General features: G+C 51.3%; 1 protein-coding gene across 1 annotated transcript in view; it reads left to right on the top strand.

The window, feature by feature from the left end:
• The first annotated feature begins 1,783 nt into the window (after positions 1-1,783).
• The window catches only part of LOC125159906 (cohesin subunit SA-2-like), a 61,889-nt gene continuing 50,907 nt past the window's right edge, over positions 1,784-12,765 (top strand). Inside the window, exons 1-4 of the mRNA XM_047848571.1 lie at positions 1,784-2,552; positions 3,310-3,379; positions 11,565-11,666; positions 11,838-11,963. Of these exons, the coding sequence (XP_047704527.1) occupies positions 2,548-2,552; positions 3,310-3,379; positions 11,565-11,666; positions 11,838-11,963 (303 nt within the window). The 5' untranslated portion in view covers positions 1,784-2,547. The remainder of the gene's footprint in view (positions 2,553-3,309; positions 3,380-11,564; positions 11,667-11,837; positions 11,964-12,765) is intronic.

The following is a 12,765-nucleotide window of genomic DNA, read 5'->3' as shown; positions in this document are numbered from 1 at the left end:
GGGGTCTAAATGCAGCTGCAGGGAACGCAATCCTGCCTTGCGGGTTGGAGTTCCCTCGGGGGGTCCCACAGCATGACTTGATGGTCTGAGTCCTCCTCCAGGGGGGTTCCCACATCCTGCCTTGGGGGTCTAATTGCTCCCCTAGGCATCCCACATCCTTCCTTGGGAGTTTGAGTGTGGCCATGGGAGTCCCAATCCTGCATTGGGGATTCGAGTACTTCCCTGGGGTCTCACATCCTGCCTTGGGGCCCAAGCCCATCCTGGGGGTCCCACATCCTGCCTTGGGGATCCAAGCCCATCTCGGGGGTCCCACATCCTGCCTTCGGGGTCTGGGCCCATTCCGGGGGTCCTGCATCCTTCCCTGGGGGTCCAGGCCCATCCGGGGGTTCCACATGCTGCCTTGGGGGTCCAAGCCCACCCTGGGAGTCCCACATCCTGCCTTGGGGGTCCGAGCTCATCCTGGGGGTCCCACGTCCTGCCTTGGGGGTCAGAGTGCTTCCTTGGGGGTCTCATATCCTGCCTTGGGGGTCCAAGCCCACCCTGGGAGTCCCACATCTTGCCTTGGGGGTCCCATCCCGGGGGTCCCACATCCTGTCTTGGGGGTCTGGACCCATTCTGGGGGTCCTGCATCCTACCCTGGGGGTCCGGGCCCATCCTGGGGGTCCCACACCCTGCCTTGGGGATCCAAGCCCACCCAGGGAGTCCTACATCTTGCCTTGGGGTCCAAGCCCATCCCAGGGGTCCCGCATCCTGCCCTGGGGGTCTGGGCCCATTCCGGGGGTCCCACATCCTGCCCTGGGGGTCCGGGCCCATCCTAGGGGTCCCACATCCTGCCTTGGGGGTCCAAGCCCATCCCAGGGGTCCCGCATCCTGCCCTGGGGGTCTGGGCCCATTCCGGGGGTCACACATTCTTCCCTGGGAGTCTGGGCCCATCCTGGAGGTTCCACATCCTGCCTTGGGGGTCCAAGCCCATCCTGGGGGTCCCACATCCTGCCTTGGGGTTCAAGCCCATTCCGGGGCTCCACATCCTGCCTTGGGGGTCCAAGCAGAGCTTTGAGAGTCTCATCCCATCACTGGGGGTCTGCAACTCGGCCTCAGGGGCCCCAGACGCTGCGTTGCGAGTCATCGCCAGTTCGGAGGAGACTCAAACTTTGCCTGGCATGTCTGAGTCCGTGATCTCAGGTCGTACACTGCTACGGGGGTTCATGTTCAGTCGCGTGGGTCCCATACTCTGCCTTGGGCACGTGATGCTGACTTTGGGCTTCTTCCCCAGTGCTGCTTGGGGGTCGGAATTTGGCCTGGTGACGGCCAGGGGCGGGTGGGGATTCTGAAGTCTGTGCTGCTAGCCTGGGTGTGTCCCTGGGGGTCCCAGGACCTGCTTGGGGATCAGAAGCTGGCTGGCGAATGTGGTGTGGGAAATGAATGCAGAGGCCAGTGGGCCCAGGAGGGTGAGAGGTGGTGGGCTGTTGGAAGGGAGGGCCCCTCCTGTTCAGACTGTTATCAGTATATTCTCCAGGAGAAATTCAGAATGCGTGGTGTCGAAAGGGTCACATGGATCCCAGCTGTCACTAGGGGGTTCTTGTTTTCACAGAAGAGCAGGTTTAATGGAAACGTTCCTTTTTAAGTGTCTGCAGAAAGCCACGGCCTTTCCGATATTTCGATGATGGTGACACTCGTCATTCTAACATGCACAACGAAGGAGGGGACACGTAGGGACACGTAGCCCGAAGAGGCAGGGGAGGCCTGGTTGCTGTGTCCGAACGGGGGTGGGGGGGGGGATTGAAAGGAACGTTTGAGGTGGTGTTACTGTACTGGCAGGAACTGTCCTGTGCAGCCCCCGAGCCAGTGTGACCACGTTGGGCACGGTTGGAATTGAGTTGAGCTGTCGTGCGTCTGTCTTAAAGAAAATGGGCGAGCTTGGGACCTCGACCCGGTGTCGCCAGTGACGCCCCCACGGGCCGTGAGTCCTGGGTGCCATTTCCTTGCTGATGGAATCAGAGTGTGGATTAGAACCTACAGTAACGAAGGCACAAGTGTGTGTGTGCTGATGGCGTATATCGTTCCGGGGCCGGTCCCCCAGCCCTCCGCCCTGTCACACGGCTTCCAACCGCCAGCACCGGGCACGGGCATCAGTGAGTCCGCGGAGATAGCACGGGGCCTTGTGTCCCGGGGAGGGTGTCTCTGCGGGGCCTTGCTCTGAGATCCTGGGGCGAAGCTTCTCTGCAGCGGGAGGCCGGCTGGCGATCGCACAGGAGCTCGCTGTGGTCCTGTGACGCCCCCTGGCGTAAGATTCGGGCAGGTCCCCTCCTCCAAGCCCTGCCTCCTGTAGACGGAGTGCAGTCTTACTTGGGGGAGCAGACCTACCGGAGCTCGCGTTTCCAGGGCTGCGCGGGGCGCCAGGTTCTTAGGCGCACTCAGACCTCTCCGCTTCCTCGGTTCCCGTCGCCGTCCGGGCCGCATCGCCAGCGCTGTCCCCTGGAGCCTGCCTGCCCGGCGGTTTCTGGGGGTGGCTCGGGGAGGGACGACGGTGAGGATTAACACTTGATAATGAGGTAACGCATTTTTTTACTCCTTTACTATTGACACTATGCCCTGAGGCTGCTGAGGGGGGTGGTAGACGGTTTCCTGCTAAGTAAGTTCATCCTACAACCTCACCTCCGTGCAAACCCAAAGCTGTCTGCAGACTTGATTCAGCAGACAGCCCTCGAAACGTCTAGTGTGTGTGATAAACGGCGTAGATGTTGGCGTGAAAATGGTGTTGAGGCTGTAGGAAGAAGTAGGGGAGAGAGGAGACAGGTGCCAGTCGCCTGGGGTCGTGGCGCTGTGAACACAACACGGTGGGAGGGGGCTCGCACAGCCGTGTGGAAAAACCGCTCGTGTTTTGCCTTCGTGTTGAAAGTATTCCATTTTCCCGATTCTCGAACACCCGTGATTGTTAAGATACATCGTGGATTGGATGGGGAGATGTGTCCTGATGTGTCAGGAGCCCCGAACCGGGCGCAGTTAGAATCAGGGGCCCCGGTCATTTAACCCCCTTCCCAAGCATTCAGAGACGGACTGTTTTGTCCCCTCTGTGAGCCGAGCCACTCCCCATTTCTTGGCATTGTCTGACTTTGGGTGCTTTCTTTCCTCTGCTGACAACAATGTAAAAACGTCGAATTTTAAGAGCGTGTGCTGAAAAGCCCCAGCGTGTGCAACTGCCTGTAGCTCGGGAAAGACTCACCGAGCGAGTGGGGGGGTGGCTGTGTCATTACGTGGCTTGCAGCCTCAAGGGCTCCACGCAGCAATCTGACTTTTCTTGTGTCTCAGCGAAAGGTCTGGCCAAGAGGAGGGGAACCTGATGCCCGTGTGCGATGGCGGGGGCCAGGACACTGTGTCGGTAAGTGCCCGTGCTGACGGAATCCGTGGCCACGCTGATACACGCTTGTTACGTGGGCCTAAGATGCGTGTTTCCCGGGGGGGGGGGGGGAGTGACACGCTCATGCAGATGGCAAGGTGTAGACAGGAACGCGGGAGGAAACACGGATCCCTTCTAATCTGTCCCAACAGCGGTCACTGGTAAGGTTTTGCCACAGGGGCACCTGCGTGGCTCGGTCGGTTGAGGCCCCCCCCCGCTTGGGCTCAGGTCATGATCTCGCGTGGTCTCGCGTGATCTCGCGTGAGTTCGAGCCCCGCGTCGGGCTCTGGGCTGACGGCTCGGAGCCTGGATCCTGCTTCGGATTCCGTGTCTCCCTCTCTCTCTCTGCCTCTGCCCTGCTCACGCTCTGTCGCTCTCTGTCTCTCTCAAAAATAAATTAAACATTAAAGAAATTAAAAAAAAGATTTTCCTGTATATTCTTCTAGTTTTCTTTTTTTTTTTTTTAAAGCCATCTCTGCCCAAACTGGGACTCGAACTCACAACGTGACAGCAAGCGTGGTGTACCAGCCACGTGTCCCTCTTCCAGGCTTTTTATGCACGTACACACACACACACGCATGTGTGTATTTGCATATCTGTCTGCACGCATGTGCATATATATATCCTGAAATTTAATAAAAAATGAGTTCGAATTGTACATATTGTTTTATACTTTCTTTTTTTATCTTATGAAATTTTAGGCTTAAGGATGTGCCTGGCTGGATCAGTTGCCACACCATGCAACTCTTCTGTCTTTGTTGTTATTTGTTTAATTTTATTTATTTTTGAGAGATTTGAGAGAGAGAGAGAGAGAGACAGAGGGCAGGCAGGGGAGGGGCAGAGAGAGAGGGAGACACAGAATCCGAAGCGGGCTCCAGGCTCCCAGCCATCAGCACAGAGCTCGACTCGGGGCTCGAACCCACGAACCCTGAGATCAGGACCCCAGCCGGATTCGGACACTCAACGACAGAGACACCCAGGTGCCCCACCCCGAGCATGCAACTCGATCTCAGGGTTGTGAGTTCGAGTCCCATGTTGGGTGTAGAACCTACTAAAAAAAAAAAAAAAAAAAAGCAGAAACAAACAAAATAGGAAACAAAATTTGTAAGTTTCACCTGTCTCCTGAGTATCCTGGGAGTGAGTTTGCACTGCTGTGTAGACTGCAATGACAGACCCACAGGGTGGTCTGTCGGCCGTGTAGCAGTTTAGTTAATAACCCCTCACGTTAACCGGGCTTGTCATGTATACATGGGGGTGCGACCACAGTGTCGTGAGGTTACTGTTTTCCAGTCACTCCTGACTTGAGAATGAAAATACGTGGTGGCCCGACTGTAGCTGGGGTGGCTGCCTGGGACCTGAGATGCTGAGGGTTGGTCATCGTGGCCTCGAATGTGCGTGCGAGTCTGCAGAGTTGGTTCAGGAGCACGCAGACGGGCGGGTTAGACTGAGGTCCCCGTGGCTTTAAGCCGGAGCGACGTCAGGGGTCATGCGTGTCTGGGTGCGTGCAGGGCTGGGCGCGTGCAAAGCCCCCCAGGGCTGTGTCCCCAGGACGCATTAGTAGCACTGCGGTTGGCTGTTTACAGGCCACACATTGTGCTTCTGGGGCTCCACTCGGTGGTCTCCTCCCCTGATCCTGCTGTGTCCTCCTCCCCATGACCAAAATACATGCCGTTTTTAATTTATTCGTGCTGGTCCTGGAGAGTCAAGCTCGTTTTTGTTTCAGACGCTTGGTGTGAGGGGCACCCGGGTGGCTTAGTCGGTGAAGCATCCGACTCGGCTCACGTCATGATCTCACGGCTCGTTGAGTCTGAGCCCTGAGTGGGGCTCTGTGCTGACGGCTCGGAGCCCGGAGCCCGCTTCGGATTCCGTGTCTCCCTCTCTCTCTGCCCCTCCCCTGCTCACGCTCTGTCTCTCTCTTTCTCTCTCAAAAATAAATAAACATTAAAAAAATTGTTTTCAAACACTTGGTATGAAATAAACACGTATTGAAAGTGCGTGGTTTAACACGCGTGGACACCTTCTGGGCATCACGGCCATCAGGATGAGGACTATCTCCACCCCTCCTCCCCCCTCCAGATCTTGTAAGCCTTCGCAGTGGCAGACCCAACACCTCTCCACACCCACTCCAGTCTGCCCTGTTCCTGACCGTGACACTGTGTGCATTTCCTAGAGGGTTATATACAGGGACTCACGCACTACGATTTCTGTTTCTTGGTGCTCAGGCGTCATTCACTCAGCATAATTAAGTATGTTCGCATTCAACCATATTGGAATGGGTCAGTAGTTCATTCCTGTATTTTCTTTAGTTTTTACTTTTTAAAAGTTTATTTATTTTGAGAAAGAGAGACCGCGGGCAGGGGAGGGACGGGGTGGGGTGGGGGGTGGGGGGACAGAGAATCCCAGGCAGCATCAGGGCAGAGCCCGATGCAAGCCTCGATGTCGTGAACCAGGAGATCACGGCCCCAACTGAAACCAAGAGTCACAAGCTTAACTGCCCGAGGCCCCCAGGCGCCCCGGTTCGTTCCTTTTATTACAGAGTGGTTGCTGCACATGTGGACCGACCACCGTCTGTGTGTCCGTTTACTGTGGACGGGACATTTGGGTTGTTGGGAGGTTTCCTTATCCCTGATAAAGCTGCCGGCAACATTTGGGCACAAGCTCTCGTGCGGAAAGATGCCTCTGTTTCTCTCGGGTACATGCCAGCGGCACAGTGACTCGTAGGCACACATTTCACGTTTTGCAAAACCGACAAACTGTTTTCCAAAGTGCTGGTATCGTCTTACGTTCCCGCCGGCAGGTAGGAGGGCGCCTGTGGCTGCACGTCCTCGCCAGCACCTGTCAGCTTGTATCAGTTTAGCCGTTCTAATGGCGGTGGGTTTGCAGTTCCCCTTCCCTAGTGCCTAATGACGAGAGCGTCGTCCACTGTCTAAGGGCCCCATCTGTGGGTATCTTCAGGCAAGGACTCTGTTAAAATCGTTTGTGACTCTCCTCTATTGAGTGGTTTGTTGTTGAGTTTTGAGAGTTCTTTTTTAATGAACTTAATTGTTTTGAGAGTTCTTTTTTAAAAAATGTTTGTTTTTGAGAGAGGGAAAGAGAGAGCATGAGCACGGGGAGGGGCAGAGAGAGAGAGAGAGAGAGAGAGAATGTGGACCAGGAGAGGGGCAGAGAGTGGGAGACACAGAGTCCGAAGCAGGCTCCAGGCTCCGAGCTGTCAGCACAGAGCCCGACGTGGGGCTCGAACCCACAAACCGTGAGATCATGACCTGAGCCCAAGTCGGAAGCTTAACCGACTGAGCCCCCCTAGGAGCCTCTGTTCGGTACCATATTTTTAAGCAGATTATCTTCTTTTGATTGAGTTGCCTTAGCAATTTCAGAAAAGGTCAGTTGACCATATTTGTGTGGTTCTGCTTCTGGACTCTGTCCTGTTCCACTGATCTACGGGATATCCTTTTGCCGACTACCACACAGTCTTGATTGTGGCTTTATACTAACGTTCGAAATGAGTTTCAACATTTGCAATGTTGTTGTTTTTGAAAGTTACTTTGGCTGTTCTAGTTCCTTTTTCTTTCTATAAATTTTAGAATCAGCTTACTAATATCTAGAGAAACGTAGGCTGAGATGTTGATTGGGAGTGCACCGAATCGAGATCACTTTGGGTCACGTTCACATTCTGATCCTCTGAAGTCTTTCAGTCCATGAAGGTGGGATGCATTTCCATTTCTGTACATCTTTAATTTCTTCCGGCAATGTTTTGTACTTTTCATTGTACAAATCTTTCACTATCTCGGGTAATACTTAAGTATTTTATTCTTTTTGATGCTATTGTCAAAGTCGCCTACTACTATTGAAATGTTATCAATGGGTTTCTTTATGTTTGTTATTAATTGATTTATATACTTAGGTGTTCCAAGTTGGGGGCATAAATATTTACAAAGCTCTAGATGGCTTTGATTACATTGCGATACTTTCCTTCTATTCTTAATTTTATTTTTTAAATGTTTTTATTATGAAAGGGTGTTGAACTCTGTCCGATACTTTTTCTGAACCTGTTGAGTTGATCATGTGATATTTTCCCTTAATCCTGTTGACGTGGTGCCTTACAATGATCAGTTTTTGTATGTCAGACCAACCTTCTATTCTAGGAATAAGTCCCGCTTGGTCATGCTGTATAGTCCCCTGAGTTCTGTTCGCTGGTATCTTGTTGAGGATTTTTACATCAGTGTTCATGAGGGATGTCCGTGTGGTTTTCTTGTAGTGTCTGTCTGGCTTTGGAATCTGAGGAATGCTGGCTTTCTGGAATGAGTTGGCAAGTGCTCCCCCCCTCTTCAATGTTTGGAAAAGTTCAAGAAGGATTGGTGTTAGTTTTCCTAAAATCCTTTGGTAGAATTCCTCAGTGAAGTCTTCAGGTTAAAAGCTTTTCTTTTCAGATTTTCTATTTCTGTGTGACTTAGTCTTACTAGGTTTTGTGTTTCTAGGAATTTGTCTATTTCATATACGTCATCCCGTTTGCTGCTGTGATCTTACAAACCTGTTTCTGTGGAATCTGTAATAATGCCCCCACTTTCAGTCCCGATTTTCATAATTTGAATCTTTACTCTTTTGCCCTTAGCCCATCTAAGCTAAAGGTTTGTTAACTGTTATCTTTTTTAAATTTTATTTATTTAAGTAATCTCTACACCCAATGTGGGGCTTGAACTCACAACCCCAAGGTTAAGAGTTGCATGCTCTTCCAACTGAGCCAGCCAGGCCCCCCAAATCTGTTATCTTTTTGAAGAACCAGCGTTTGGTTTCATTGGTTTTTCTCTATTGTTTTTCCATTACCTATTGTGTTTATCTCCGTTTTAATTCTTTGTTAGGTCCTTCCTTCTGCTACCTTTGGATTTAATTTGATGTTCTTTTTCTCATTCCTCAAGTTGTAAAGTTGCGTTGTTGATCTAAGACCTTTCTTGGTTTTCGGTGCCAACATTCACAGCTGTAAATTTCCCATTAGCACCACTTGCCCACCATTCCAAAAGTTTTAGTTATGTTGATTTTCATTTGCATTTGTCCCTAAATATTTTCTTTTCCTTTTCTTTTTTTAAAAATTTATTTATTTCTTATTTTTTAAATTTACACCCAAGTTAGTTAGCATATAGTGCAACAATGATTTCAGGAGTAGATTCCTTAATGCCACTTACCCATTTAGCCCATCCCCCCTCCCACAACACCTCCAGTAACCCTCTGTTTGTTTTCCATATTTAAGAGTCTCTAACGTTTTGTCCCCCTGCCTGTTTTTTATATTATTTTTGCTTCCCTTCCCTTGTGTTCATCTGTTTTATATCTTAAAGTCCTCATATGAGGGAAGTCATATGATATTTGTCTTTCTCTGACTAATTTCACTTAGCATAATACCCTCTAGTCCCATCCAAGATTTCATTCTTTTTGATTGATGAGTAATACTCCATTGTATATACATAAACCACATCTCTTTATCCATTCATCCATTGATAGACATTTGGGCTCTTTCCATACTTTGTCTATTGTTGATAGTGCTGCTATAAACATGGGGGTGCACGTGTCCCTTTGAAACAGCACACCTGTATCCCTTGGATAAATGCCTAGTAGTGCATTTGCTGGGTCCTAGGGTAGTTCTATTTTTAGTTTTTTGGAGGAACCTCCATACTGTTTTCCAGAGAGGCTGCATCAGCTTGCATTCCCACCAACAATGCAAAAGAGATCCTCTTTCTCTGCATCCTCGCCAACATCTGTTGTTGCCTGAGTTGTTAGTGTTAGCCATTCTGACAGGTGTGAGGTGGTATCTCATTGTGGTTTTGATTTGTATTTCCCTGATGATGAGTGATGTTGAGCATTTTTTCACCTGTCGGTTGGGCATCTGGATGTCTTCTTTGGAGAAGTGTCTGTTCAAGTCTTTTACCCATTTCTTCACTGGATTTTTTTTTTTGGGGGGGGTGTTGAGTTTGATTAAATTCTTTATAGATTTTGGATACTAACCCTTTATCTGATATGTCATTTGCAAATATCTTCTCCCATTCTGTCGGTTGCCTTTTAGTTTTGCTGATTGTTTCCTTCGCTGTGCAAAAGCTTTTTATTTTGATGAGGTCCCAGTAGTTCATTTTTGGTTTTGTTTCCCTTGCCTCCGGAGATATGTTGAGTAAGAAGTTGCTGTGGCCAAGGTCAAAGAGGTTTTTGCCTGCTTTCTCCTTGAGGATTTTGATGGCTTCCTGTCTCACACTTAGGTCTTTCATCCATTTTGAGTTTATTTTTGTGTCTGGTGTAAGAAAGTGGTCCAGGGGGGCGCCTGGGTGGCTCAGTCGGTTGAGCGTCCGACTTCGGCTCAGGTCATGATCTCACGGTCCGTGAGTTCAAGCCCCGCGTCGGGCTCTGTGCTGACAGCTCAGAGCCTGGAGCCTGTTTCCGATTCTGTGTCTCCCTCTCTCTCTGCCCCTCCCCTGTTCATGCTCTGTCTCTCTCTGTCTCAAAAATAAATAAACGTTAAAAAAAATTAAAAAAAAAAAAAGGAAGTGGTCCAGGTTCATTCTTCTGCATGTCGCTGTCCAGTTTTCCCAGCACCACTTGCTGAAGAGACTGTCTTTATTCCATCGGATGTTCTTTCCTGCTTTGTCAAAGATTAGTTGGCCATACGTCTGTGGGTCCATTTCTGGGTTCTCTATTCTGTTCCATTGATTGAGTGTCTGTTTTTGTGCCAGTACCATAGTCCTGATGATTACAGCTTTGTGATACAGCTTGAAGTCCCTGTCCCTAGATATTTTCTAATTTCCCTTGTGATTTCTTCTCTGAACCACTTGTACTTTCATAGTTTTGCGAATTTTCCAGTTCTCCTTCTGTTATTGATTTCTACTTCATACTGTTGTGGTCAGAGAAGATACTTTGTATGTTATCTGTCTTTTGAAATCTAATAAGACTTCATTGGTGGTCTAACGTGTAGTGTATTCTGGGGAATGTGCTAAGAACACATGAGCAGAAGGTGTGTGCTGTTGCTGGGTGGAGGGTTCAGTATACGTGTCTTAGATCTAGTTGGTTTGTTAAGTCTTGTTTGTCCTCACTGGTCTTCTGTCTGGTTGTTCTGTCCATTATTAAGAGTTCAGTATTGAATCTCCACCTGTTGCAGAATGATCCATTTCTCCATTCCATTCCATGAACATGGTATAGCTCACTGTTTCTGAAAGTCTTATGTGATTTTTTTCATCAAAATCTTGTAGTTTTCAATACACAGATCCTACACCTCTTTTGTTAGGTTGATATCTAAGTATTCCATTTTGGGGGAGCTGTTGTAATAGCTACTGTTTTTGTTTTTGTTTTTTTAAATTTCAGTATCCAGGTTTTCATTCCTTGTTTTTAGAAATATGATTGATTTTATTAAACTGACCTTGAATTGGCCTTGCTAAATTCACTTTTAAGTTTGAGGACATACGAATCTAAATCCAGCGTGTTGCTGAGGCACAGCCTTCAGTGTGCACACATATCAGTGTGGGGTTCCTACAAGCAGAACCAGATGTGTGTTGTGGTGAGGTTATCAGTGGGCCAGCCAGCCTGGTACTACAGCCCTCAGATGTTCTCGTTTGTGGAAGACTGTCATGTGGCGGTGTCACAGAGGCCCACAGTGTAGGGATGCAGGGGTGTGGGGCACCCACAAGTGGGCACACTTGTCCTGAAGACCGTCTGTGCCCCAGGATGGCCCTTATGGGCTCATGGCATCCGTGAGCCCCTGGTGGGTGGGACACTAGTGGGCAGGGGAGCATCGAGTCAGGACAGGCATGGCCGTGGTTCTTTCACTGCATCCACGCTGGTCCCCATGCAGTAGCAGCATCCCACTAGGGAAGGCCATGCTCTATTGGGCAGGTGTGCCCAGGAGTGACGCCCAAGTTCTGCTGTCTGCACATGTGACCCTTGGTTCCGGGTTACTCTTCCTGTGCCCCTTGAGGCTGTACTGGTCTCAGTCCTGCTTCTGCTGGGCCACTGGGCCCACCCCTCCCAGAAGGACAGGGAGAGCTGGCTCATATCGTGGGTCTTACCTCCCCCAGCCTTGCTGGTCACTGGCCTGAGCTCCCCATCTCCATCTGGGGCTGTGACCAGTGGGGTGATGGGAACCCCATATCCCTGAGAGACAGTCCTCAGGATTGGGTTTAAGATGGCTTGCTATCCCCAGGACACTGGTGGTTTGTGGCAGCGGAGGCTTGTGTCTGAGCACCCAGCTGAGGGCGTGACGACAGTCAGAGACCCTGGCCGAGACCTCTGTCCTGCAGCAGCGGTGGGTGACATGGGGTGGCCACCCTCCTCTCCCGGGGCCCCCTGGCGGTGATGGGCAGTTCTAATGGACACTTCCTTCCCCCTGGGTCCTGGAGTTAAGGGGTCCTCTCATTAAGCTGGCCTCCACTTAGTACCATTTCCTGGCCCTTCACATCCTGCTCTCTGGCTGTAGGTGCAGGAAGGACCCTCGGGGATCCGGGATGTCAGTGGGATTGGATTCCGACGGCGTGGGCGGGCCACACGCAGGAGGTACAGGAACGAGGCTGGCCAGTTCATCTCCATGGTGACCTTCTTTGAGGTGATGTCCAGGAGGAGGGGCTCCATACTGGTATTGACCACTGCGGGGAGGCCTGGGCGGGCTGGGTGGTGCTGTGCTCCCCTGTGCCAGGCCAGGTGCTGCCAGCTTGAGGACTGGGTCCTGGAGGCTTCTCCCTGTACTGCCTGCCCACCAAACCCCAGGCCCACCAGGGCCCTGCAGGCCAGCGCACTTCCACTGTTGGTCTTTGGAGGTGGTGTCCTCTCCTGTGTCTGCAGATGGGGTGTTCCTTCCCTCCCGCATCCTCGGACATAGCATCCCCTCCCTCGTCCTTGGACACGGTGTCCCCTCCCCCAACCACGGACATGGAGTACCCTCCCCCAACCATGGACACGGCGTCCTCTCCCCCATCCTCGGACACAGCATCATCCTCGACCATGGACACGGAGTCCCCTCCCCGACCATGGACACGGCGTCCCCTCCCCATGCTTGGACACGGCGTCCCCTCCCCCAACCATGGATATGGCATCCTATCCCCTGACCTTGGACACAGTGTCCCGACCCCCTGACCGTCCTCAGACATGACGACTCCTGCTCCCCTCTTCAGGCTCAGTGTCCCCTCGCTGCTCCCTGGCATCGATGCCCCTGCCTGGGGATCTGGGGAAACCCTCCCTGCTCCCTGGCATTGATCCCCCCACCTGGGGGTCTGGGGTCGCTCCTGCACCCTCTGTTCCAGGTGCCTGAAGCCCCCCTGCCCAGGGTCTCAGGTGATCATGGACCCCTTGCAGCGGGTACAGGACAGGCCATGAGTTGCTGAGAGCTATTTGGTGTGAAAGTGTGAGCA

This window comes from Prionailurus viverrinus, unplaced genomic scaffold (assembly GCF_022837055.1).
Source record: "Prionailurus viverrinus isolate Anna unplaced genomic scaffold, UM_Priviv_1.0 scaffold_89, whole genome shotgun sequence".
NCBI classification, from domain to species: Eukaryota; Metazoa; Chordata; class Mammalia; order Carnivora; family Felidae; genus Prionailurus; species Prionailurus viverrinus.
Note: the sequence above shows the minus strand (reverse complement) of the source record. Positions and strands in the feature narration are given on the sequence as shown.